Source organism: Schistosoma haematobium, chromosome 7 (assembly GCF_000699445.3).
Source record: "Schistosoma haematobium chromosome 7, whole genome shotgun sequence".
Classification (NCBI taxonomy): Eukaryota; Metazoa; Platyhelminthes; class Trematoda; order Strigeidida; family Schistosomatidae; genus Schistosoma; species Schistosoma haematobium.
The window spans coordinates 5,480,391-5,508,386 of NC_067202.1; the positions used below are offsets into that span (position 1 = coordinate 5,480,391).

General features: G+C 35.1%; 1 protein-coding gene across 1 annotated transcript in view; it reads right to left on the bottom strand.

Moving 5' to 3' along the window:
• Positions 1-27,667, bottom strand: part of MS3_00009482 (uncharacterized protein) — a 34,469-nt gene extending 6,802 nt beyond the window's left edge. Inside the window, exons 1-15 of the mRNA XM_051217861.1 lie at positions 27,593-27,667; positions 27,424-27,555; positions 27,325-27,390; positions 24,746-24,935; positions 24,601-24,702; positions 22,256-22,335; positions 22,109-22,187; positions 21,880-22,058; positions 19,406-19,610; positions 16,063-16,184; positions 14,705-15,227; positions 12,515-12,642; positions 10,030-10,313; positions 7,254-7,536; positions 2,461-3,001 (exon numbers count right to left, since the gene is read on the bottom strand). Of these exons, the coding sequence (XP_051064289.1) occupies positions 2,461-3,001; positions 7,254-7,536; positions 10,030-10,313; positions 12,515-12,642; positions 14,705-15,227; positions 16,063-16,184; positions 19,406-19,610; positions 21,880-22,058; positions 22,109-22,187; positions 22,256-22,335; positions 24,601-24,702; positions 24,746-24,935; positions 27,325-27,390; positions 27,424-27,555; positions 27,593-27,607 (2,929 nt within the window). The 5' untranslated portion in view covers positions 27,608-27,667. The remainder of the gene's footprint in view (positions 1-2,460; positions 3,002-7,253; positions 7,537-10,029; positions 10,314-12,514; positions 12,643-14,704; positions 15,228-16,062; positions 16,185-19,405; positions 19,611-21,879; positions 22,059-22,108; positions 22,188-22,255; positions 22,336-24,600; positions 24,703-24,745; positions 24,936-27,324; positions 27,391-27,423; positions 27,556-27,592) is intronic.
• Positions 27,668-27,996: the final 329 nt, after the last annotated feature.

Below are 27,996 nucleotides of genomic sequence, written 5' to 3' on the forward strand. Positions count from 1 at the left end.
GTGGTTTATTTAAAGCGATATTTTTTCTTTGGTCAGTCAGTCAGTAACAACAACGTAAAACTTCGTACGTACCTACATCAGTTTGAGTTGCCACACCACATTAGCACAGAGATACAATTGTCGATTCAAATCCCATAGTGGTAGATAGAGTAAAAGTATAAGCAGTAATGGAAGAAATTAGAGTTTGAAGATGCTATTCAAGGAGTATAATCCATTGAAATAAATTTGGAAAGAGAAAAAAAGAGACAAGGAGGATTCACGAGATTAGAATTTGGGAGAACACAAAGAGTGGATGCACCTACGCCATTGCAAACGATTTCGAGCCATGTCATTTAAAGTCTCTAACCATCGGTTGCTATCATCTCGCGCATCCCAACAAAGTAGTTTACACCTACCGAGATGGCTCAGACCACTTGTCACTGACTTCATGGATTTATGCCATGTTTTGATCTGGCCGCCCCTTGCTTCCCAGCCATCTCAACTGATGAAGTTTCACTATTTCATCAATTGATTTGCCATCCTTACCTAGAACCCGTTTCTTAACAACTGCGTTATTTGTCCAGTGGTCTCAGACTGTACAAGCAATGCTTCGAAGACACCTATGATTGAATACTTATTTAACCGGCCATGTTTCACAGCCATAAAATAGGACGGAACGAACTGCTGGACAGTAAACACGTCCTTTGGCTAGTAGACAGATATTTCGCCTACGCCATGAGTGATGCACGTTGGCAATAGCTAGTCGAGCCTTTTGTATCCGCGCTGAGATTTCGTCACATACCAGACCACAAGGACTGATGAAACTCCCAAGATCAGTGAAGCAGTCGACACGCACAACTACTTCACTCCCCATCATTATTTCGGGTGTCGATGCAACCCAATCCTGAAGAGATATCTTGCATTTCGAGAGAGAGAGAATCACATCCTGAACATGCTTGCATTGTTGCTTATAGTGGTCAGAATACTGCATTTTGTCAGCATCTTCACCAAATGGTAATGGTAGTAAAACGACAAGTCGTTAGTTGGAGGCAGTCAATAGGAAACACTGGTTGATTAAAGTTTCGTGCTAGTTTACACCCGTAAAAACATGAAATAGTAATAATTTAGCAATTGAATTCATGAATCGATTGAAGCTAGACTACTAAAGAAAACTTAGAAGCACTAGACGACCGTTTAGACCTAGTGTGGGACTTCTCGTGGATGAGCACTATTGAGGAGTCCTATACTAGAACAAAACAGTAGTCCAATGCTTCCAGGTTTCCTGTGGTGATCAAGCTTTAACTGACTCATGTATTCAACTATTAAATTATTACAATCTCCACAAAACCCTCTTTCTGAAACAGTAATGTTGAGGTGAATAATGCACTCTGGCATATTTAATCCCTTGTCATTTAAATTCACATTCAGTGACATTATCACTGAGCTATTTTAGTTGCAATCGACCTCATGTAGGAATAAGATATATTTACATTTTATTGATTAGTGTTTAGTAATTAGTGTCTCATATATGTGAAGTCCTTCTTAATGCTAATCGATTCATTTGTAAACTTTCATAATATGTTTGCTTAGAAACTAATCTTACCATTTTTTTCAAAAAATGGTTACTATTATAACGTAACTAGATGAATACATTTTGGTAACTGTAATGAAACAATTTTTTTCAATATATCAATCAATAGTTGTCTTTCATCATTTTAATTAGATCATCAACTGCGCGCTCTCCCTTGCTCTCTCTCTTTCTCTCTGTTTCATAGAAATCAACTAAGAATTCAACGTTACAATCACTTGATGTACAGATACCAGGTATAACAGTTTATTCAAAGTTATAAACACTATGCTAAAGATAACAATAAGTAAACTCGCTGATTATAGTTTTACATTACTAGGGATAATCATTGATGTGACTGTAATGTGAATTGAATTGTTTTCACTTGATATTGTTTGGCTTGTATCTTCCCATTGAGGTTTAAGACTGCGATTGATCAGTCTGTTATTGACATATGTGCATACTGTGCGTAGGCCTTGATATTACCTTAATTCACTAGCTATTTGTAAGCAATCATGGATAGTGGCTAGCAGTGGAATCCAGGACGCGCGTTTCGTCCCATTTTGGACTCGTCAGCTGGATGTACCTGCATCTCAGAGAGTTGATGTTCACTCTGGGACTCGAACCCAGTACCATTCGCTTCAAATGCCATCGCGTTATCCACTTAGCTACTGAGTCCTAATAGCCACTTGCTTGTGCAATGGAGTGAATTTGAATTCACTTGGTATTGTTTTGCTTGTATCTTCCCATTGAGGTTTAAGTTTTGTTCAGTTTTCTATGGTTCTCGAATGTTGACATTGTTACGTCATATCACTTAAATCTTATGGTATATAAGTATGAATAGCATATTAGTTTGGCAATGATACTTTATTATACATTGAATAATAATATAGATTTTCTTACTTTCCACTTACCAAATTGTTTTTGTTTTATCAATCTTTTCTCTTCCCATCTCCAAATATAACAGAGTAATTGTGCTAAACTAGGTCCATTTAACCAAATATTGATAGATTCTTCTTTGTCATCATCATCATCATTATTATTATTAACTTCTTCTATTTCACAAGGATTTATAGAATCTTGATTGAAAATCTCATTTGAATCGACTCCTTTTTCATTTGCCATGTTTAAATGAACCTGATTACTATGAATATTATTGCTATGATGATGATCAGTAGTATGTTTGTTAGTGTTTAAAATAATTTTATGCAATCTAGTTGAAACAACAGGATCAGGTGATTTCATCAATAGGGAAGTTGTTAATTCTAAATGATTTAATTGTTGTTTAATTGAATTTCTATTATTCAATATAAAATTATTCTCTTCATCATAATCATCATTATCATTTAATGAACGAATTCCAGACCAACAAGATAGATATGGTAAACATTTAGGATTCTCTGTTAAATCTACCAAACAACCTAAGAGATAATTGATTGATTCAAGTGGGTACCACTTTTAAAGGAATAAAATAAAAGTAGAATAAACATAGTAATCGGATTATTTCAGAAGTTTTGTTTTAAATTTAAACATCAAGGGATTAACTTGGATGACATTGGATCAAATCCTTGTTCTGTAAATGGTCAAAATATGATGATCTACAGTTGAATAATCAATGAGTAGTGATTAATGTCATGTTTTATGATAACCTTTTCAGTGTTCATTGAAATCTACTGACCAGCTTGCAATGTGAAGATATTAGTTGGTTGATGATAATCGATAAGAAAAATGGATTGATCAAGGTTTCGTGCTAGATATATGTCAACAATAAGGTGTACCTGTGACTTCGAAAGAACTTGTGTCCCCTAGCGAATTCAATGAAACACCACCTAGTTTCACAATCTGAGATATTTGACACTGAGCTATCTGGGTTATAGATTAGTAGCTCTCTCAAGATCGAATTTGAACGCTTTGTGATTATTACCTCAATCGTGTCAGTTACATTTCCCAATAAATAATTTTGACATGTTTTTGACATACTACGTATTTCTATTTATTCTAAAAACATGTATTATATATCAACTATACCACTGTCATTTAGTTAAAGGATAAACCAATAATGAAGGTTCCTATTTATCCGAACTTACAATCAGAAAGACTCATATACAAATGGTAGCTTTCTTGTAAAACTGAATAGCACATTCAATAAAAATAGATAGAGAGGGTTTATGGAAATTTTCGATCTTGTTTTTCACATCACTAACTAGTGTTAGACAATCAATAAAAACTAGGATACAATGAATAGCTGTTTCATATGAGTATAGGACTGTTCAGGAGTAAGAATCCACAACCATGCTGTGGATCAAACTCATCAACTTCAGGTTTGAAGATGAATGCTTAGTCTAAGATCATTCCATGATGTAAATAACGGAATTCGACAACTATCATAGATTGCTCATAGGAATTGTTATGTTTGTTTACAGTCTTTATTTTTACTCACTTTTGTGTATTGGTTTATACTCCTTGTTGACATACGGTAACCAGTTACATTTCCAATAATTTATGAACGTACCTTATGACATACGTTTATTTGTTTTGTAATATTTCAAAGTATTTACATAAGCTCGTAATATTCACTGTATTTATGATTGTAATTAAACTATCTGAATTATTGTAATAGCTATTCTTAGTTCCCATTTTCATTGTTGATAGTCATTATTGACTTAAGATATATACGCTATTGTATGTTGTAATGAATGCTTGTGTAATCACTACACGAAGTCTTTCTATTTCCGGACATATGGACGCTTTAATCGTTCAAGATACATCACGAGTTTAGGTTTGTAACCAATTTACATATATTTTATAATAATAAAATCGTTCTTTAGATCAAAAGTTATTTTGCTCCTCGGTTTCATGAGTATCTCAATCGTGCAGTTGAATGCCTTGATAGAATCAACAGAAATATTAATTATGTGTTCACCAGTGACTAATTTCGAGAAGCTATCCCCGAAGTTTTAGTGAGACGTTGGGGTTGGTGGATTTAAAATATATGGAGTGTGAAGCAGTTACTCATTGATGACAAGAGTGAAATGATTACGCACTATCGTGACGGGCGGTGTTCAAAATCTGATACTGTTACACGGCGTGCTACGAGCTAACCGTCTAATCGACTAATTGAGTGAGAACAAGAGTGGGTGAGAAAGTGTATCGGGTTACCGAATAAAATGCACAAATACTCATTCATATATATTCCAGTCTATCCTTAGGAAATTGATCCACTTCTTAGCCAATGAAATACACTTGTCCTTTAGTTCATTTCTGATTACTACCTATTCATCTGTAAATATTTACCATCACCAGTGTACCCACGTCAAATCTTTTTATTTCGAAATATATTTGATATATGAATCCTAATGTAATAGTCTATTGCTTCTTTAAAGAGAGCAGAAAAGCAAGAAAACATGGAATGGATAATGGTCTGTATTGAATTTCTCAATAATTAGATTCTCAATAGGTTAGAGACGTGTGATGAAAGCGCCTAAGTACATGCGTTCATCAGATACAGTCAATGAAATCATACAAATCTCCAATGGGAAAGTGTTATGTTTTTATGTAATCATGATTCATGTGCATCAAACTTGAATATTAATGTATGATACTTTCTGATGCTTATAGATTATGGAGATTAGAAATAAGGATGATCATTGGTATTTAAAGAGCGAAAAGACAATGTTTCTCCACTTATTTTCCCAGGGAAAACCTATATATTCAATGAAGGAGTGAGTAAACTATGTATAGGCTTTCCCTAGAATACTATGAAATTTACATATTCCACTTTTTAATATCATCAAATGTCATCTGTTCAGTTAGTCATAGAATAGATGGAGTGCGGTGAATAGTACGATCCAGAACGCGTGTTGTTTTGTTCTACTGAGGATTTGTCAGCTAGATGTACCTGGATCTCAGCTGACGTTCACTCTGTGATTCAAACCCATTACCATTCCCTTCAAATACCAGCGTACTATACACTTAGCTGCTGAATCGAGATAACTACCTATCTTGAGCAACGGGGGTGAATCTTAATTTAGTCTGTCCTACTTTAGACTATCCCATTATTAATATTTCGATTGACATAGTCACCCTGAGATCAGGTATAACTAGCTGACGATTCCCAAACAGAATAAAATGACTCATGTCCTGGATTTTATTACTCATCACTGTTCACTTATTCAGTGTAAACATTTACGACCGATTTTTTAAGACAAGCCTCTACACCTCTATAACTCCTCTGTTGATGCCACCATATGTTCAATAGTATTTTTCTTTGATAGATAATCAAATTCTATCAGTGAAGTTAAAATGCTTGAAAACTTATGCTAAATAATTAAAGCTAACGGTGGTTTAATAAAATATGAAGGTTGTCTTGAAACCATATTTCCAGATATTAGTTTATACTTATCACCAAGATATGACATATGTGAAGTTTATATGGTGTATGTATGTTCGATTATCTTCAACATAGTTTATTCTATTCTTCGTATTTTTAGTAAGGTTGTTTTCTATAGGATGGCGTTTGTGACCCTATGTCCAACGCTCGTCTTATACTGGATCTTGGGACCGGCAGTAACCCTAAAAGTGCTACAAGATGACATAAAAATAGTTCTATTGTATGTAACTAAAACTTGCAGAACTACTATAACAATCATCAAAACGTACAAGTATCTCAAAACAATCGTCTAGTCAGGATACTCATTATCTATTTATCGGATATCATCAACAACAGCTTGTTGTGGGAGTGAACAAATCACCTTCCATCTGAAGAGAAAATGAATAAGACATAGATTACAGGAATCATCAAATTGCATCACGAAGCATGTCTTAACTTAGAATCATGAAAGGAAACAGACAAATAGAAAGGTCAAAATACATACTACATCGAGAACTGAAAGAAGATATAAAAAAAGATCAATAGCAACTGGAAACATTTACCTAAGATAAGAAGTGGTGGATATAAAATGCTAGTGGGCAGTCTATCCTCCATCACAAGAGGTAACAGACGTGAGTAAGTAAGTAATTACCTTCAATATGTAAAATATTAATAGTACATTGATAAACAAAATTCAATATCTCAACGGTTAGGATCATGAGTCAGTTGAAGCTAGACCATTATGGAAAACCTGGAAGCCCTCGACAGCCTTTTCGTCTTATTGTGGAACTACTCAGCAGTGCGTATCCACGATCTTGCCCGTGGAGAGATCCGAACCCAGGACCTATTGGTTTCGCTCTCGAGTGCTTAACATCTACACCGATGAGACGTCATCTAATGGTGTTAATTTCTAGCTTCAACCAATACATGAAATTGAGCGACACATCCACCATTGTCATCAGTGAGTTACTATCTCACAACTGACCTGGTTGAATTCCACAGGTCACTATTTCCCATTAGAACTCTAGGAAATAACTCTTGGAGACAATCACTAGTGAGCATATGTTCATTAATATCAGAAGGGGTTTTGTGGATATTATAGTAATTTCAGTGGTTGAGATCATGAGTCAATTAAAGCTAGACCACCATGGAAAACCTGGAAGCACTGGACAACCATTTCGTCTTATTGTCGGACTACTCAGCAGTGCTCATCCACAATCTCGTCCCCTCGCGAGCTTCAACTGATGACTTATCATCTCAACCACTGAAATTACTAGAATATCCACAATACCCCTTCTAATATTACATATATTAAAAAATTAATTAATATTGAATTACCTCTAATAGATTAAGTAAATATATAGCACCATTATTCATTAGAAAATAATCTTCACATAGATTTGAACCAATTATACAACACCATATTGATTCAATTAATGCATTAGTTAATTGAATTAATGGTTTATTATGTAATATAATGAATTGATGATTTGTTAATGGTTTTTCATTCAATTGAATTAATAAACGATATTGATTAGATTTAATTAATGTAAAACGTTTTATTAATTGTTTTAATAATTTAATAATTGAATGAATACCATCTATACCAATCATTTGTTTTCTATATGGGAACAAACAAAAGAAAACAATATATATATATATATGTCAGAACTCAGTTGCTATGTGGATAACGTGATGGTGTCTGATGAGAAACGGTACTGGTTTGAAGTCCTAAAGTGAACATCAATTTTGAGATGCAGACACATCCAGTTGACAAGTCCCAAGTAGGGCGAAACGCGCGTGTCCTGGATTTCATTATCCATTTTTGATGATAATGTTTGTGAATTAAGGTTATATTCAGACACTACGCACAGTATGCACATATGCAAATAAGAGACTGATCAATTGCATTTCTAAATATCAATGAGAAGATTCAAGTAAATAATACCGAGTGGTGTTTTTTTTGTTTCTGATGAAATAGTTCTTGTATAAGCAGCGATAAATAGTGGCTAGTAGTATGATCCAGGATCTGCGTTTCGTTCCATATAAAATTGATAAGTTGGATGTCAAGAGAATCCCCGCAGAATTTAAATATATGGAAAAGGTAACTGATCGATTCTAGTCCCGAAACATTCGTAACAATATTCAAATACTTACTTACTTACATCTGTTACTCCTTGTGGAGGAGCATACGCCGCTCACCAGCATTCTCCATCCAACCCTGTCATGGGCAATCCTTTCCAGCTCTCTCCAGTTGTTATCCATCCTTTTCATATCTGCTTCTATTTCCCGACGTAATGTGTTCTTTAGCCTTCCACTTTTCCGCTTCCCTTCACGATTCCAAGTTAGGACGTGCCTCGTGATGCAGTTTGATGATTTGCCTAATGTATGTCTGGTCCATTTCCATTGTGTTTTCCTAATTTTGTCATCAGCTGGAAGCTGGTTTATTCTTTTTCACAGTAAGCTGTTACTGAGGGTGTCCGGTCAACGGACATTCAGTATCTTACGTAGACAATTGTTTATAAATACTTGTACCTTTTTGATGATGGTTGTAGTAGTTCTTTAAGTTTAAGGTACAGTAGAACTGTTTTGACGTTTGTATTGAAGATTCTGACTTTGATATTGGTTGACACTTGTTTTGAGTTCCATACGCTCTTCAGTTGTAGGAATGCGGCCCTTGCTTTACCAATCCTCGCTTTTACGTCTGCATCTGATCCTCCTTGTTCATCGAAGATGCTTCTCAAATATTCAAATAACAAGTATAAATAAATTAAAATTTTTCCGATTTCACCAGTACGGGTTCAACTAGGTTCAATGGCTAAGTGATTAACGAGACGGTGTTTCAAACGAAAAGTATTCTGTTCGAGCTTCTGGTCAGACATCAACTTGAGTGCAGGTACACGCATCTGACGAGTCACAAATAGCCCGAAACGCACATCCTGTATTCCACTGCTTGCCACCATCCATCCCTATTTATAGAATGCTTGTGTCTTAATCGTAATACCGAGGCTGTCTGTGCATATTCTAAACGAGATTGATTGGTCACAATCTTAAACATCAATGAGAAGATTTCATCAATCAATACAAACGGGTTTTTTTATGGTTATAATACTTGACCGTGGCTGAAATACTCTTTCCTTTAGATCAGTCGGAGGATGGTAATAATAAAAGCGACAAACCAAAGATCCAATGATAAAGAAATGTTGTTAGATGTACAGTAGTGTAGTAGCAGTAAGATATTTTTCTGAAAAAAACCAATAGTTGTCCCGATATTGGATCCCAATAACGAAATCAAAGGATAGGAAAATATTAACCGTAAAAATAATACAATTCCCTTCACTCCATAAAAGTTTCTTTTCCTGGTTTTAAGGGGTTGAAAATATAATCTAATACATCTATGAACCTACTTATTGAAAGATCGTTTGTGTTGGGGACCACGTGGTTATCCCTTAAACTCTACGGTTATACTTCTAGGACGTCAAAATCACTTTTGATACAGTTTCTTGTTCAGTTAATTTCTTCTGTTGGTGTGGACAATCTGGGAGTGACAACTGCTCATGTACTCCTAACAACAATGGAGATTACCTTGTTCATAAACAAACCTCATGCTAAGTACAAAATAAAATTTCTTCTACTTCTACTATTGAACTTTGTCACCTATCTTGGGATTCTTAAACAGAAAACAATACAGAATTTAATATGTTTAATACTAGTAAATAGGTGAGAAACTATTAATATATTTAGTTTCGCCTATATAAAATGTTAGCTGTCAGTGGACTTAAAAAAATATGGTTAATAGATGGAAGCCTTTTTGAAGATTGTTCAATTCTATCGAGTTTATTTGACGTATTGACTGTAACTGAGCAACCAATCAAAACTCAGAAACATTGGACAGCTGATTCGACTATTTATCATTGCGAACTCATAACATCATCACAAGGATCCGAATTCAGGATCACTAAGTCCTACAGTGACCTTTTTAACCTTCAGATAACTGATTCAACACTTAATGGATTTTCAAATTTCTTGAAGTACAACACCAAGATCTGGCTCGTGTTTACTTTTTTTAAAAAATTAGAAGCATTCAATGATACAATATTTACAAATAAACTACCTTTCAGGTGCTGTACCGCATAGTTTTGACAATATAAGTAATATATCACATTGCATTTCTAATCCTACATTATCCTCTTCCATAATCTCTTTTGTTTGTTTTAAATATTGTTGATAGTCTGAATAGATGGTTTGTGAATTATTTTCTTTGACAGAATGTTTTTCAGTGAACAATAAATTGCCAAATTTGAATAATTCATCATGTGATCGTTCTAATTTTACTCTTGATGATATTGGACAAATTAATGGTATAAGGAATTGAATTAAACCTTGACAGACAAAATCCTGTTTGTTTGTTTGTTTTTTTTCAACAAAAAAGAGATAAAAAGAAACATACAAAAAAGATCTTGAAAAGAAGTAGTATGCCTGGAAGCACTGGACGGTCGTTTTGTCTCAGTATGAGACTCCTTAGTAGTGAGCATCTACGATCCCGCCCTCCCCCCATCGAGATTCGAACCCATACTAGGACGAAACGGTCGTCCAATGTCTCCAGGTTTTCCATGGTGGTCTAGATTCCATTGACTCATGATTTCAACTATTGAACTTTCTAAAATCTCCACAAAACTCCTGAAGTAGTATACTTTCGATCAAATTTTTTTTATGAGAAGAGCACCATGGCAACTAAAATTAGTCAACAACACAGTGAATCTTTATTAGACTGGATTGGTTGGCGTATATCTTATGTTAATTTCATTACTGGCATACTTCGACAGACAGTGATATTAGATGTAAGAGTAAGTTAAATGAAAATTAGAGGCAGTCAAACTAAGATTTGTTATCAGCATATTGAGTGTAAATTTAAGTCATATCTGTCAGTCAGCTACAACGTAGGACTAGGCACATATATGCGTCGGTCCAAGTTGCAACGCCTCATTAGCACAACAAGATGAACACCAAATTTATAGAAGTTACTTCAGTGGTAGTAATATATAAAGGAAAGATTGTGTATAAAGATATATTACGGGAAGAAAGAATTAGTTCGTAGAGAGAAATATGTAAAGCAATTTTAATCTTACGGTTTAAGGGAAGACAGTGAGTGTATACACCTACTACATTGTGTCCGACTCTGAACCACCGAGTCTCCAGCTATTGAATACGATAGACACACGGACCCCAACCACGTCGTTTGTATCTACCAACATGGCTAGGACTAGAAGTTAGTGACTTCAAGCACTGAAGCCATTTTTTGGTTTGGCCGCCCCCAACTTTCTTTCAACCAACCCCAACACTAGTTAGCATTGAGCGTCGTGGTAATCGATGATTGGGCATGCATGATACGTGGCCCAACCATCTTAGCCTATATAGATTCATAACCTCACTAACTGATTTACCATCGTTCCCTAACTGCCTGCATCTAACCTCACTATTACGTACCCGGTGATCCCATCATATCTGTGAACTATAATAAAAAATTTCAAACCCGAATAAAAAGTCGTCTTAGCCATCAGCCATAGTGGTCGAGATTATTTCATGACAACAGTTATTTCAATCCACATAAAATTTATGAAATAATGAAATATAACATGATGTTTAAATACAAATCGAAGTGGTTAGTCGGGGCAATTTATCTTTCAACCTTGGAGTGATCATTGGATGTGTGGAAAACATTAATTGTAGTTCACCTGCATTAAAAGTTAAAACTGTTAACGGCTTCATTTTAGCTCATTTAATTAAAACGGGACATACAGCCAACATGGAGCAATCTTTCACAATAATATATCGTATTACCAACAATCCACCTAATTCCGTCAGACTGTCAATCAGTCAGTCAGTAACAACGTAGAACTTCGTACATACGTACATCAGTTCGAGTTGCCACACCACATTAGCCCAGAGATGCAGTTGTCGAGTCAAATCCTGTAGTGGTAGAGGTAGTAAGAGTATAAGCAGTAATCGGAAATATTAGGGTTTGAAGATGTTATTTAAAGAGTATAATCCAGTGAAATAAATTTGGAAAGAGAAAAAAGAGACAAGGAGGATTCAGGAGATTAGAATTCGGGAGGACACTAAGAGTCAGGGTCTCTAACCATCGGTTACTATCATCTCGCGGTCCCCAACCAGGTAGTCTACACCTACCGACATGACTCAGTCCACTTGTCGGTCAGACTGAGACTCTTGCCGACAACTGAAGTAATTACTATTCGCATCCCGAGAAGATTAACATAAGTGACCTTGTGAAATTCAAATCGGTTACTAGCGAATCAGAATGTAGATGGTAAGAATGATTTGTTCATTGAAAAGAAAACCAAAATGTAACAATTTATGTATACTTATTATCTGTTGTATCAGTAGTTGCCACCTTTATAAATATCTTTTTAATCACATTCATAATAAAATATAACCTATCTTTCATTCGACTTTGAATTTCGCGCGAAAATCTTTGAAGTGTTATCTTGATTCTAATTGGTTCACTCAAGGACATCTGTATTATAATAGACTTTTACCGTTATAATATTAAAAATAACGTTTTTATTTTTTAAAATTACCGTAATAATACGTTCATCATTCGTTTCAACAAGACTTCTTATTAAACGTAATGAATAACGTAATTGTGCTCGTTTACTATTACGACCACCAACACCATGGAAACTATTCCCTTGTCCAAGAAATGGTTCTGTTATGAATAAAAGAAGAAATGAAAGAAAGAAATGAGGTTAAGTAATTTCAAGTCGTTTTACATTTTGTTTCAATGTGATAGGAAGAGATAAAACTTAGTTAATTACTGACTATCTTACTTCATAGGAAATGATGTTCAAATAAAGCATATTGGGATTAATAATATTCAGTTTAATGTTAAATTGTTGGAAACAATCAATAGGAAGTCTTGAACTAAGGTATCCTATTAGTTGACATTTATTAATAATGTTTGTCTGTATTCATGTATCAACTAAATGATAAAAACGTGTATCATTCAGCGTGACAGCAAGCGATTTTACCACTGAACAATTCAGTTTGTTTTTGATTGAGATCATGAACCGATTAATGTTAGACAATCATTGAAAACGTAGAAACACTAGACGATTGTTTCGTCCTAGTATGGAACTCCTTAGCAGTACGCGTCTACGATCCTGCTCACGTGATTTGAATCTAATACCTATCGGTCTCGAGCGCGAACGCTTAACATCTAGACCACTGAGAAGGCATCCACGTTTTTCATGGTGGTCTAACTTCAATTGACTCATGAATTCAACTATTATATCACTATAATATACACAAAACCTCTTTCTGATTATAATCATATATTTGATATATGATATTAATAGTTTTTTTCATAATTAATAAAATTTTATTGTTTGATACTGGAGCAAGCGGGGACCGTGGATGCGCACTGCTGAGTAGTCCCACAAGAGGATGAAACGGTCGTCCAGTGCTTCCACGTTTTCAGTGGTGGTCCAAGATCAATCGATTTATAGTCTAATGATCTCCATAACCACATACTAATAATTTAGTTTGTAACTGATTTGTGCTGATTAACCACTGATAATTAACATACATTAATAATGATTAAACAGTTCATATATGTTGACAAATCATTGGACGACAGTTGACAGACTTTTTCTAAGTAAAGACCGGTGTCAGGCAAGGTTGCTTACTCTCACCTCTTCTCTTTCTCTTGTTAATCGACTGGATTATGAAGACGCCTAACAATAACTTTAAAAGATGGTTGGGGAATATAGTGAATTGGTTGAAACTAGAAATGTACGTATGGAGTAGATCAAAAAGGATGAGGAATAATAAGGGCAGCATTCAAAAATTATTTGTCAACAAAAGCAAGTATTAAAAGGGGGTCCTTTTACCTCTATGATCAATCAGAAACGTACGACAAATGGTCTACTTTCAACCCATACTGTAATTCTTCGAATTTAGTAGCAACTTTTTTGTTCTTATTACCCTGGTGATGTTATCTTGTACATCTATTTTGAATAGCAAAGTTTAAAATCATTTCTCTCATTGTAATAATCGTAACCTATTTATTCTAAGGAATTAACTCATATCAGTCAGTGAATATGAATTATTTGATAGTATAAACTATTCAAACTATAATAATCATATATTTTAATAGTTGAATTATTGAGTCGATTGAAGCTATACCTTCATGGAAAACCTGGAAGCACTAGTCGAACGTTTCGTCTTAGTAAGGGACTCCTCATTAGTGTGCATCCATGATCCCACTCTCTGGATTCAAACTCAGGACATATCGGTCTTGCGCGCAAACGCTCAACCTGTGGATCACTGAGTTGGCATGCAACGGTGTTTTTGTCTAACCAATCTACAAAATTGTGCCACCGTCTACCATTGTCTTCAGTGAATAACTACCTCTACAACAGACACGGTTGAACTCTACTGGTCACTGCTTCTCAGTAGAACTTCATGAAACACCTCTTGACGCCAGTCGTTAGTGAGCATATGCTGATCAGTATCAGAAGAGGTTTTTGTGGATATTATGTAATTTATTAGTTGAATTCATAAGACAATTGAAGCTAGATCATCACAGAAAACCGTTTTTTCCTAGTATGGGTCTTCTCAACAGTGTGCATCCATGATCTCACCCGCGGGTTTCGAACACAGGACCTATCAGTCTCGTGCGTGAACGCTTAATCTCAAGAATTCAACCATTTCAATTATTTTAATTGTTTGTTACTCAACCTATTTGAATGAATGCTAATCCACCTTACCTGGACTTATACACCATTGTAATAAAATTAATAATCTTGATGGAATTCCATAATTTAAACAATCATCCAATAAATATGGAGCTAAAATAGCCAATGAATCAAGCATATACAAATGTAATTCTTCTAAATATGCTTGTGGCCATTTACGTATTAAATCAATTTCTTGTTTACATTGAGAATTATCATTTCTATTCATATTCTCTTCATCATTGTATAGATCTGATCGTTGAATATCTTGATTTGAATTTTCAGATCTTTTCTCTATTGTTAATGTTTGATTAAGACTATTGTAGTTATCATCATTAATGATGTGATCTTTTATATCTGATGAATAGGAATTACAATTTCTCAATGGTAAATATGAAGATTTTAAGTTATTTGATTGATTTACATTGGCTAATTCTGCTTCATTGGCGTTTAGGTCAGATTTGATTTGTTCATGTTGTTGTTGTTGTGTGTTTGTATGTATCACTGGACATATCCATTGAAATAAACCTTTAATTAGACCCGATGTAGACATAGTCTAAGATAGAACAAAACAATGAATGTAGTTAAACATGAATTTGTAATAAAGAGTTGATTAGGTACAATCAGATCAGCTCAAAGTTAAAGAGTGTACATCAAACTCAGTGTGTTGTTTGTAGAATGTATGTTATTATTTGCAATGATGTAAACATCTTTCATTATAGTTACCAATAGGATTTGGAATTCGGATGAGGTATTTAGTATTTATGCTTATACTTTAAGATCATGATGTGTAGTTAAGGGCTTCAAGGTTAGAAGTATGATTAGTGATTCAAATTTATAATTTGAATGTGAACACTGGAAGTAGGATACATCAAGCCTGAACATTAGACTTATTCTCAATTTTTCGTCAACTACATTTCATTGGGGTCAATGGGTCAATTTCCCAAGGATAGACTGGTGTACATATGAATGAGTATGTTTATCTGATTCGGCAGTACAACACACTTTCTCAATCAAGTAGTCAATTAGGGGTTTAGTGCACAGCCTACTTTTTATCAGTGTCAGATTTTGAAAAAAAGGTCAACTTTAAAAATGAACACCTCACCTTATCCAACGAATATCCATCTCCGCTGGTAAGATCCCTACAAATATGAAGCTAACACTAAAACTAACCACAAAAACGTCATATATGATCGGCCTCAAGCAGCTGTCTCTTGAACACTGCGGTCACGCTCTCAGGTCACCAAGACAACCTCTGTTCCAATTTCTATTGCAGGTACCTCTCTCTGACTAACTAGCTGATTGATTTGTTAGTTAATATCGTGTTATTTACACTTAGAACTAAACATAAATATAAAAATGGATGATTCATTTAATGGAATGATACTTACATAAATTGCCGCTGGATCATGACATATTTCAATCAGTATTGAAAGAATTAATCGTTTCATGTCGAAATTTTCATCATTTGGTAATAATTTCAAATTTTTATACAATGGATTCATACATTTAACTAAATGAAAACAAGATTGAAATAAAAAGGGAAGAATTTAGTTTGATTATGTAATCTATCGTTAATCTTAAATGAATATACATTAGTATAAATTAAACAGTTCAGAATATAAACTGTACAAGATGGTGGTTGGAGCCAGTCAACATAGTGCAAGCAATGTTGAGTCACCTAGACTGATGGCCATATTGTAACTTGGTCGATAGGATTCGATCTGCACTATGAAGGACCTGACATACATGATATTGATCACCACCCAGTGATCAATCAATTGTAAATAATCTGTATATCAGATGGGTTTTGTGGAGATTGTAGTAAAATCAATGGTTAAGATCATGAGCCAGTTGAAGCTAGACCACCATGGAAAACCTGGAAGCACTGGACGTCCGTTTCGTCCTATTGTGGGACTCCTCTGTATACTTAAAAAAAAATTTCAAAAGGTCATCCTCTAGTTTTTTACGAGGTCGTATATCTATATCGATCGAAAATATCGAACTGTTTATTATGACTGGTACTCATTGGTTAATGCGTTATATTTACAGTCATTAAGTAGCTTGTTCGAACCCCACCATATCCACATAAGTTTCAGTAACAAAGTAATATCAATATTCTTCGCATGTAGAATGTGGGTCACAGCCAAGAATGTGGATCTATAATTACCTAGTCAGTTAGTCCATAAAGACAAATTATCTCAATATATTGAAGAATAACAATGATTAATGGTGTTAATTAAGTTGAGAAATGGTGGAGAAGATTTGTAGCTCAGGTGGGTGATTTTGATGGAGTTTTATTCTCTGAGCTGGATGGTTTGGTCGTGGAGCTTTCATCGTTCCTCTGAACGACATCATCAGCACAAACTTCAGATAGAAGTGAAATGTTCGAATTTATCCATATGCGTTTCACAGTTTGTTCTGTACACCTCGACGTTGATTGGTTCTTATCGACCTTAAATTTGTCATTGTTTACTTCTTTGTTTTGGTTGTGTTTCCCATTGGTGGGAGACCAAACCATCCAGCTCAAAGAACAAAACTCCATCAAAAAGTTGAGAAATTCAATAACCGGCACGTTCCTTAGGTTAATTTGTTTTTTCACCGGTTAATAGATCCAATGAAAGCTTATAGTAAGGATAATATAGAAATACAATCATACAATTATTTACTAGTTAAACAATAACAATATTAGTTATGATGATAATCAAATGAAACGTTTACATCTATATCAATGTGTGTACATATATTTCTTGATTCGGTTCAACTAATAAAAGTCTCTTGATCACTCTTGGTTTGATCACTCAGTGGATAGTTGGTCTTGTGTATAGATGTTTCTCATTGTTGAAATCACGAGCCAATTTTAAGTTAAAAAACTATTGAAAATTTGAGAGCATTATATGGCTGTTTGTTCCTAGTATGGAACTCAAAAACAGTGCGCATCCACAATCCCCCTCACGCAGCAATCAAAACCCAAGACATTTGATTTGCTCCAACGCTTAACCTCTGATCTAACGTTCGATTATGATAATGTCTAATTTAATCGATCCATGATCGCGTGCTTAGTGGTTTTCGGGTAAAGAGTTCGCGCAAAATGAAAGGTCCTGGGTTCAATTCCTGCGTGCGGAATTATGGGTGCGCACTGCTGAAGAGTACCGCAGTAAAACAAAATGGCCGTCCCATGCTAAAAAAATTTTCATTTGCGGTCCAACTTAGATCGGCTTCGTGATTTCAAGCGTGGAAATGTTACAATCTCCTTAAATCAACCATACACATGTTTTGGTTCTAATTTTGGTGCATAGCAAATTTTTATCTGTAGTCAATACTTTCTTCCCTTGAATCGTATCTTATCACTTTTTGTTCACACATGATACTTCATTCTTTTCTACGATATGATTTGTCTAAACTGTACAGATTCATTTATAGGCAAATCTTTTTCACATATATTAGTTCATAGTGAAATAGAGGTAGTTTGTGGTGGATGCTACTTATGCTGCAAGATATAAGTAGTATGTGTCTGCAATTACAAGTGGAATACTTTCCAAAAGAAGTATGGATCAAAAAGAACAGGGAGAGAGACAGAGAACAATTAGGATAACAACAAAATTGAAACGATCATGAAGCATATGAACGACAATTGAAGAGGAATGTGAAAATAATGTTTTTAATGTATGATTTTTAGATTTTACTAAGACACTGTGTAAATTCGTCGGAACATTAAATTGGTTACCTCCATCCAAGTTCTCACTTACTTCACTGTTGCTAATGATCAAAGATAGTCAAACGTCTAGTTCAAGAGTTGAAAGTAAAATTTTATAAAAAGGAAGAGGTGCTCCATAATTCGGTCAAATTTCTAATTTTGGAATAAAGTACGTGTTGAGTCATTGAGTAAAATGATGTGAAGCTAGACCACCATGTAAAACTTGAAAGCACTGGACGGCCGTTTCGTCCCAATGTGGGACTCCTTAGCAGTGCGCATCCACGACCCCGCCTCGCAGGATTTGAACCTAGGACCTACTGGCTTCGCGCGCGAGCACTTAACTACTAGACCGCTGAGCCGGCCGGCATCCAACGGTGTTAATTTCTAACTTCAGCTGACTCATGAAATTGAGCGGCACATCCACCATTGTCGTCAGTGTGTTACTATCTCACAACGAACCCGGTTGAACTCCACTGGTCACAATAGGACGAAACGGTCGTCCAGTGCTTCCAGGTTTTCCGTGGTGGTCTAGCTTTAACTGACACATGATCTCACCTATTGAAATTACACTTGATGTTGTTTACTTGTATTTTCCTATTGTTGTTTAGGACTGTGATTGATCAGTCTCTTATTGGCATATGTGCTTCCTGTGAGGACTACCTCGATTTTGCCTTATGTCACAAGCTTTGTAAGCAAAGATGGATAGTGGCTAGCAGTGGAATACAGGAAACGCGTTTCGTTCTATGAGAAGATACAAACAATCAATATCAAGTAAATTTAAACTTCTTCCCAATACACATGCAAGTGTCTATCGGGACTCAGTCAGCTAAGTGGATAACGTGATAGCGTTTAAAGTGAACAGTACTGGGTTCGAGTCCAAAAGTGAACATCAACTTTGAGATACAAGTACATCCAGCTGACGAGTCCGAAGGAGGACGAAACGCGGGTCCTGTATATTTTTTTGCCACCAAAAATAATGAATCAATCAATTTTCTAACAATTAACAAATTGTAAAACAAAAGAAAAAAAGAACTTACATTCATCAAACGTTAATAATTGTACTAATCTACGTATTAAACCAGATTCTATTAAACGTATTTGTTTTAATAAATCATAAGTATTAGCATGTTTTACAACCAACAATATTATTGTTAATATATCATTACGTAAATGACGGCATAGTTTTGAATGACTTTGAGCCAATAATGTAAAAAACATATCACGAAGTTTCAATAAACATTCCTTGGTAATATAAAATACAACAGGAATAATATGAAGTATACATTGATATATAAAGAAGAATGGCAAGAATAGTTTATTGAATGGATCTATGAGTGCGATATTAGTAAAGTGAACGAGAATGCAATGAATAAAGATGATTATCTTCTGAACATAGAATAAAGTTCTTGGGTAACGAGTACATTTGTGTTCTAGTACAAGTTTTACTTACAATTCAGACTTCTTTAGTTACATTCTGGATTGGTTGTATTACATATTTTATGGTATATTCGATGATAATAATGAACTTAAATAACTGTTTCGAAAGATAATCAAGGATGTTAGTGGTTTCTATAAGTCTTTATAAGTCTTCTCTATTCATTCACTGCTAGTAATCCACAGAAATAAATATATAAAACTTGTAATTCAGCACTTGTAATAGGCGATAGCGGATGGTGGTGCAATTTCATGGATTGGTTGAAGTTAGAGATTAACACCCTTAGATGTTGACTCAGTGCTCTAGAGTCTAGGCGCTTGCACGCGATACTGATAGGTCTTGCGTTCGAATCCTTCGAGCGACATCGTGGATGCACACTACCGGGGAATCCCATACTAACACGAAACAGCCGTCCAGTGATTCCAGGTCTTCCATAGTGGTCTAGCTTCAACTAACTCATGAATTCAACTATTATATTTTTCAATGAGTTGTAAATTACATTTTCTACCCCTCATACATTGTTAAATCACTTGCATTGATTAAAGATGATCATCTTCTGAATACAGAATAGAGCTCTACGTGATGAGCCCATTTGTGAGCTAGTAATCCACTGTTGATGCATCCATGCAGAGATCTCAGTATATGAAAACAAATTGGGGACAGAAAAGCAAATTCTTTAAAAACCTGAAACGAATTAGAATTTAGTTGACTAACCTAAAATGAATTGAGTCGGCATTCAATCATCAAAGTTGGAATTGTACAGCCAAACGCTGACACAGTCATTTTAACTGTTAAGTGTATTGAACCCAACTCCTGATTGGACTATGAGACTTTACTGATGATGAATCCTATACTAAGATAAACATCTGTCCATTTCTACCGATCTACCTATCTCTAATTTCAGTCAATTCGTAATATCTCACAAACACACTCCATGTTTCATATTATGAAATTCACTAATCTTTATAAGTGTTCTCCATAAACCAAATATCCTCGATGGATGTTAACTATGATGATAGTTAAGTTCATGGAATTCTGTTAATTATTAACTAACTATCTACCATTTATCAAATTATAAAATTGTAATATGTACCTGTCATATGAAAGGTAATGATATCCTTAAGCTCTTATATTTAGAACTGGATCTGTTAGATAACTGTTGGAAATGAATGCTAATAAATAAAAAGTCCTGACGATATTACAAAACGATCTATAGAAATGTCAATCAATTGTCTCAAACTTGACTGTTCGTTTTACAGATACCATTCAATCGTCTCAGACTTCATTGTTCTTGAATTACCATATCAATTGCTTTCTGTTCCCGTTCTTTCCTCCTCGATCTTCTTGAACGAATGTTGCCAGACATTCTATTTTTGGTTAGCGTTATATACTACTTATGTTTATATAAATAGCAGTATTTTTCAGGGAAGATGCTACTGGGCTTACGACCTTGGGGCATTAGCATCTTTGCCTATGTGTATACTATGGAGTGTATAGGCCTTGGGTTTACGCATTTTATATATGCGTGTATCGTATACTTGTGAGCGAAAAATTTTATGCCTATAATACATGTAAAGTATACTAGCAACGGCGCTCGTCTATGCCATGATTTATATCACTGAAATGTATGTATCTTTGGTACCTGTATTTGAATACATGCATATAAAGCATACTTGAGGATAGTTTCCACGTTTCTCCACTGGTTCACTCATTATTAGCTCATCAAAGCTTCTGATTTACATAAAAGCTTCCAAAGATAGTAAGAAAAGAGAAGTATAAGCTAATGATACACGACCAAACCCTCCAGCTCAGAGAACAAAACTCCACCAAAATCATCCACCTGAGCTACAAATCTTCTCTACCATCTCAAGATAATACGTCTGCACTACATAGTGTGGGTCAAATTAATTATCCATACTACTGATATCCTAATCTCTATATATATATATATATTCTCCAGTATCCACTTGCATTATCTTTTCAAAGCTTTTCTCTACCTAAAAAAAAAGTCATGGAAATTCACCATTCCTCTCGAATGGGTAACTAAAAACAAAATGGAATGATAGATTCACTTACTTCACTTCCAGTTTGTTTCATCCATTCTATTTTCATTGTATCATTTGTTGTATTCTCAATTAAATTCCAAAGTATAGAGATTGATCTTGATAAGAATTCATTTGATATAATTGGTAATACTAATCGATTACAAATGAATTGAGCGCCTAATTTTAATATAATTTTATTTGAACAAACTTCTATCATGATTATCATATTTTGTAGATATAAAAGAAAAATACCAATTTACCGGAATGTTTAGTTAGTTTATCCATTATTATCAGTATAGTTAAACAAAGAGCATCAGATTGATCTATTTCACAGTAACACTAATGTTCGGAGATAAAGGAATAGTATTGTGTAGAAAATGCAAATCAATGTAATCAATGTGACTTACTTTTAATAAAGATTCAATAATATCACTATGACAAACAACTTTCTGATTGAACGTTTTTGTTGTTGGTTGTACTTGACGCTCTAAAATAAGGAAAGAGACCGATGTTAGATAAATTAATTGGATTGATCAGTTTAGGGGTTGTGAAGATTGTTAAGTTTTTGATTGAAATCATTAGTCAATTGAAGCTAGACCACCATGGAAAACCTGGAAGCACTGGAAGGCGGTGTCGTCCTAGTATGAGACTCAGCAGCGCACATCCACGATCCAGCACCCCACGAGATTCGAACCCAGGACCTGTCAGTCTCGCGCCAGGCGCTTAACGAACTAGACCACTGAGCCGGCTGGCATCCAATGGTGTTAATGTCTATCATCAACCAATCCACGAAATTGCGCGACCATCATCCATTGTACTGAGATAAACACTTGTTTCTACCCGACACGGATTAGCTCCACTGGTCACGGCTTCTCACTAGAACTCCGAGAATTTTCTCATGAAGCTAGTCACTGGTGAGTACATGAGAATATTTAGGAAAATGAAAGCGATTTACTTAATAAACAGTATATGTATATTATTTCTGACTTCAGTTAAGTAACCAATGAAAGCTGAGAAACACTGGAAAGCAATTTCGACCTGGCGTGAGGTTTTTTTCAATAGTTTGGATTTCTGACTCGTATTATGATTGAACTTAAAGCGTAAAATTCTCGTAGTAAGAACTTTACTGTTAAACCGCTGCGCTGGGCAATGGCTAGACATCCCAATGTTCAAAATTTTAGATTCAAGTACCCTATCCATTTTCCTCCGTGAGTTCACCTCACGAATTTTTTTTAAAATTTCATCAACCAGATGTTTCTTATGGAGCTTCAATCAATTCATTTTGAGACCAGTCAAAAGGAAGTTTATAACAATTATGGACGTTTGGTGGAAAGATGTTTACAGTTTGGTCCCAAACTATGATTGACCAAGTGGCATTTTTATTTTTCGAAACGTAAAAATATGTTACCGATTACAATCGATTAGAAAAACGATGACCACATCTTAAAGTCCTAATTTGTTTAACAGAACAGAAATGGAGAAGTTCTACTTAAATACGGTTCCATTTCAGTACCAAGAAACTAAATCACAGATGATAATTGTCTATCATCGAACTACTGTCATTGGTTGAACTAGTGTTTTTCTTTTGAAGAATCTAAAGTCGTTGTGACTTACAGTATGACCAGACGATCTTCAGCTTACGTTTGTGTGATATCATGACCATCATTAAGGGCTTCACGGATGTTTATTGTTAGTGCAAATGGTATCAGAAACATGAACGTAGTTTTATCTGTACGAGGTTGTAAAGATTGCTGAATTTTATTGAAATCACAAGTCAATATAAGTTGCACAACGCCGAAAACCCAGGAGCACTAGACGGTCGTTTCGTTTCACAACGAGACTCTCCAGGAGTAAGCGTTCGTTACCTTGCCTTGCTTATTTAACTACGCCTGTCACTCTTCGTGAAGAAGCATAGGCCACCAACAAGCATTTTCCATCGAACTCTCTCATAAACGATCCTTTCCATTTATTTCCAATTGCTATTAATTCTTTTCATGTCTTCTCCGAATTCCCGATGTAGTGTGTTCTTCAGCGTTACTCTCTTTCTTTTCCTCTCAGGGTTCTAAGTTAGCGCTTGCTTCGTGATGCGGTTTGGTAATTTTTGCAACGTTTTTCTTACCCACCTTCAACGTCTTTTCTTAATTTCTTCTTTATTTGGAAGCTGGTTTGTTCGCTTTCCTGGTAGGTTGTTACTGATGGTATCTGACCAACGACCTATCCACTACGAATCAGATTAAGGGTCTTTGTTCTCGTGAGAAAATGGTTAAACTGAGCTGAAATCCGATGACATGTAGGTTCAACTCCAAACAATCCATGATATTGCGCAACTGTCTTCTATTCTATTCGGTCGGTAACTTGTCCAACAATTCTAAGTTCTAATGAGAAGCCGTGAGCAACAAAGCTCAACAACGCCTAGTTTGAAGCGGTTATCCACAGTTTGGAATATAAAATGGTCACACAATATCGTGAATTGGTTAAAGTTAAACGCGTTCACTACTGGGTTTCAGATTAACAGTTCACAGGTTGAAAGTTTGTACGGGAGATCAAAAGTCCTTGAATCAGTCCTTGGTGACTTGATAGTGGATAAACACTGTTAAAGAATTCCATACTAGGACGAAACGATCATCCGGTGATGGTCTTACATTGACCGATTCATGGTCTCAACTAAAATAAGACAGATTAACATCATAGACTGGAACAAGCCTATAATAATAATAATTGTCTATCTACAAATATTTAAATAACTATCTACCTTCAGGTATATCTTTTAATTGACTTTCTTTAAAATAGAACTGTTCCAATGAATAACAAACACTTGTACAGATCTCAACATTTTTCAATTGTAAAAGATATCCTATTAGACAAAAATGATTTAGTTGCATAAATAGTGAACAAACCAAAGTGATTTATAAAATCTACTGCTACATTGAAACAATTCACTTCATCTGAACTAAAAATTTTCAAAAATGATTTGCCGCATAATTGAATTAATTCAAGAAATATTTGATGATAAACATCCGGTAAATGTAGAACACGTTCAGCGCATACTTTTAAAATATTTTGATAATGTACAAGATCATGTATATTCTAAATTATTTGTTTTTTTTTAAAATAGTTTAATAAGTTAAAAAGAAATTAGCAATGATCATTTAAAATTTTATAAATAATGAAAAAACACAGATATTTGATGATCATTAATATATTGAATGTCTAAACAACATAAAACATTCATCATGAAAAACAAGAAAAAACCTTTGATTTAGATCATGAATCGATTGAAACTAGAGCATCATTGTAAACCTTGGAGCATTGAGCGCTCGGTTCGTTTTATTACAGGACTCCTAAGCGGTGTACTTCTACGATCCCACACACAGGATTCAAACCCAGGACCTTCGTGTTAGGACCCGAGAAACATAATGGATGGTAACTTTGGGATCCTTTTATGGACCAATGCTAAAGGTATATTCTTATCGTATAATTGTTAAATAACTAAACTATTAATATTCATGTTTCCCTTGTCATAAGCTTTATGTTAACCCATGGACTGTTATTATGCGATTTTCAGTTCTTGGATTATTCCCTGTCTATTAATTACTATCTCCCTCATTCACAGCCACTTTTGGCTAAATATTGTGCAAATGTTGTTACATATTTTATGGTACGTTGTGGTCTGTCTGGTTGATATATAAACCGAGTACATTTGAAATAAACGATTCATATTACAGAGGCTGAGACTGATGTTCTGGACTAAACTGGCTGGGCTAGACTGGAAGCGGGACCAATCAGGACTCTAGGCTGCTCGCATGTGTTTTATGCGTCACTGATTCGGTCAACAATTCATTGCTCTCTGACTGACGGTATCACTGCGTTATCCAATATACAAGGCACGCAGGTTCACAAGTTATAACACTTCAGTCTCATGGGCAAACGCTTAACCTCTAGAACACTTAACAATCCCCACAACTTAGTGCTGATTATAATCGTTATATGTTCACTGGTGACTGAGTTCAAGATGACTTCCTGCAGTTCTGTTAAGAAGCCGTGACCAGTGAGGTTCAACCCGTGTTGGGTAGAGACAGGTATCTATCTCAGACAATGGTTGCGCAGCCATTCATGGATCGATCTTAGTTAGACATTAACACCGTTGGATGGTGGCTCAGTGGTCTAGAAGTTAAGCGTTCGCGCGCGAGACCGAAAGTTCTGTGTCCGAATCCTGCGAGTATCATCATGAATGCACACTATTAAGGAGTTCAATACTTAAACGAAACGGCAGTCCAGTGCTTATAGACTTTCATTGGTGGTCTAACATCAATTGATTCATGATCTCGATCGAAAACTTGACAACCTCCACAACTCCATACTGATAAGGAAACTTTTGTTCGTGAAATTGTTAAACGTGGCAATTATGCATACAGTCAGTGATTTTTTTAGGAAAGTGAAATTTCATTTCAATAAAAATGAGATCAAATTATCGATCAAGCTATATAGGTACAGATCTTCAGAAGAGGAACAAATCATAAGTGTGTTTCTTCTCACTGTTGAGAAACAGAACTGTATCAGTGTGTGGGGTCTTTTAACAAGCAACCGTATATTTTTTGACGTTATGGGGTATAGGTGTTATAATTATATGATGCTTTCCAAGCAGTTCTGAACTCATATTCTTAATTCTATTGAATTTTAACTGCTACTCAATCTGTATATCCTAATGACCTAGTTGGATCGAACGTCTGATCTACTAGAGTCCCATCGTGCTGGTCGAATCTTTTTGACGGCTATCAGACTAAAAGTAATAAAATTAAAGATCGGAGAATGGGCTAATTTTGTCGAACGTGGCAGAGTAAGATAGGTTTAACGTATTTAGTTTAGATAGTCGACTTCTGTAGTGATGTTGACTGCCCATAACAAAAAAGGAGGGTTTCAAATTATTAGTTCTAAAAATAACACATCCGACCTCAACCCGCAGATTCCCATTGTTAGTGGTAAAACCTGTAGACTACATAGTTACTCATCAAGAGTTATTTTGATAAAGTTTTGTTCTCTTAGCTGGGTGGTTTGGTGGTAGATCTTTCACCGTTCTTTTGAACGACATCATAAGCAAAAACTTCAACTCAGCTACGGAGGACTCTTAATATGTTCATAGGGCCAGAGCCAATAATATATCAGCTGACTACTGACATTCTCGTCTAGGATGTTGTATTTTTCAGAGTCATCCTACGGAAGTTAGGATGGACAGAGACACTGCATCACAAATCAAAACAGAAATCTAAAATGGCTTTGTACTTTTCAAACGTAAGATGAAACTAAACCTTTTATTCAATGATAACTGTAGTTATCGTCATCATCAGTATATTTAAGACCTTACCTTTCAAATAGACTATTCAGAATAATCTATCGGTTTCTAGAAATACTTGAAAATGAGTGTTTACTATAAATTGAGTAAAAGCAAAGTCAAAACACTAATATATTCAAAGGATACAACACCAAGCGAATTTGCAGTCCTCAAATTCCTCAAGGCTATTTTGTGCCTTTCATACATAAAATCCTAAAAACATCGATGTGAGACAAAGAGTCTTACTGTATGAGGATCAGTAAGTAGTTTCAAAACTCTACAAATATCGAAATTATTCTTTTCCGCTCTACATGTGACATCGCTTTCATTGAATGAAGCAACTGGACGAACAAATGTCGAAAGCAGATCTTTTCTTTGCTATCGGTATAGATAAATAGTCGGCTTCTCAACATACAGATAAAGATATCATTTCTTTTTTCTTTCAGGGGAAATCCATAGTCAGCGGCGAGTCGTAGGTAACATTTAAAACAAGTTTCAACACTTTCTATTACCAATATACTAATAATACCTTCGTACAAGTGCTGCATTTGAGTTTGGAAATTTTTTTAGATCTTTAAGTAAAATCTTTTGAGGTCTATATATGCTGTCAGCGTAGAAATGTAAAATAAGAAGATATGGGAGTCTAGTAAACTAACTGTTCTGATATCGTCATATTACAGTTACTTCGCTTAGAAGCCATCAAAATGTGGAACAGTCTCGCGCACATTCTGAAGAATCGATTGAGCTATTACTTCAACTTGAAACCAGTAGGATATTGATTATTAAGTGACAAATTTTATGGATGCAATTTACCATGAC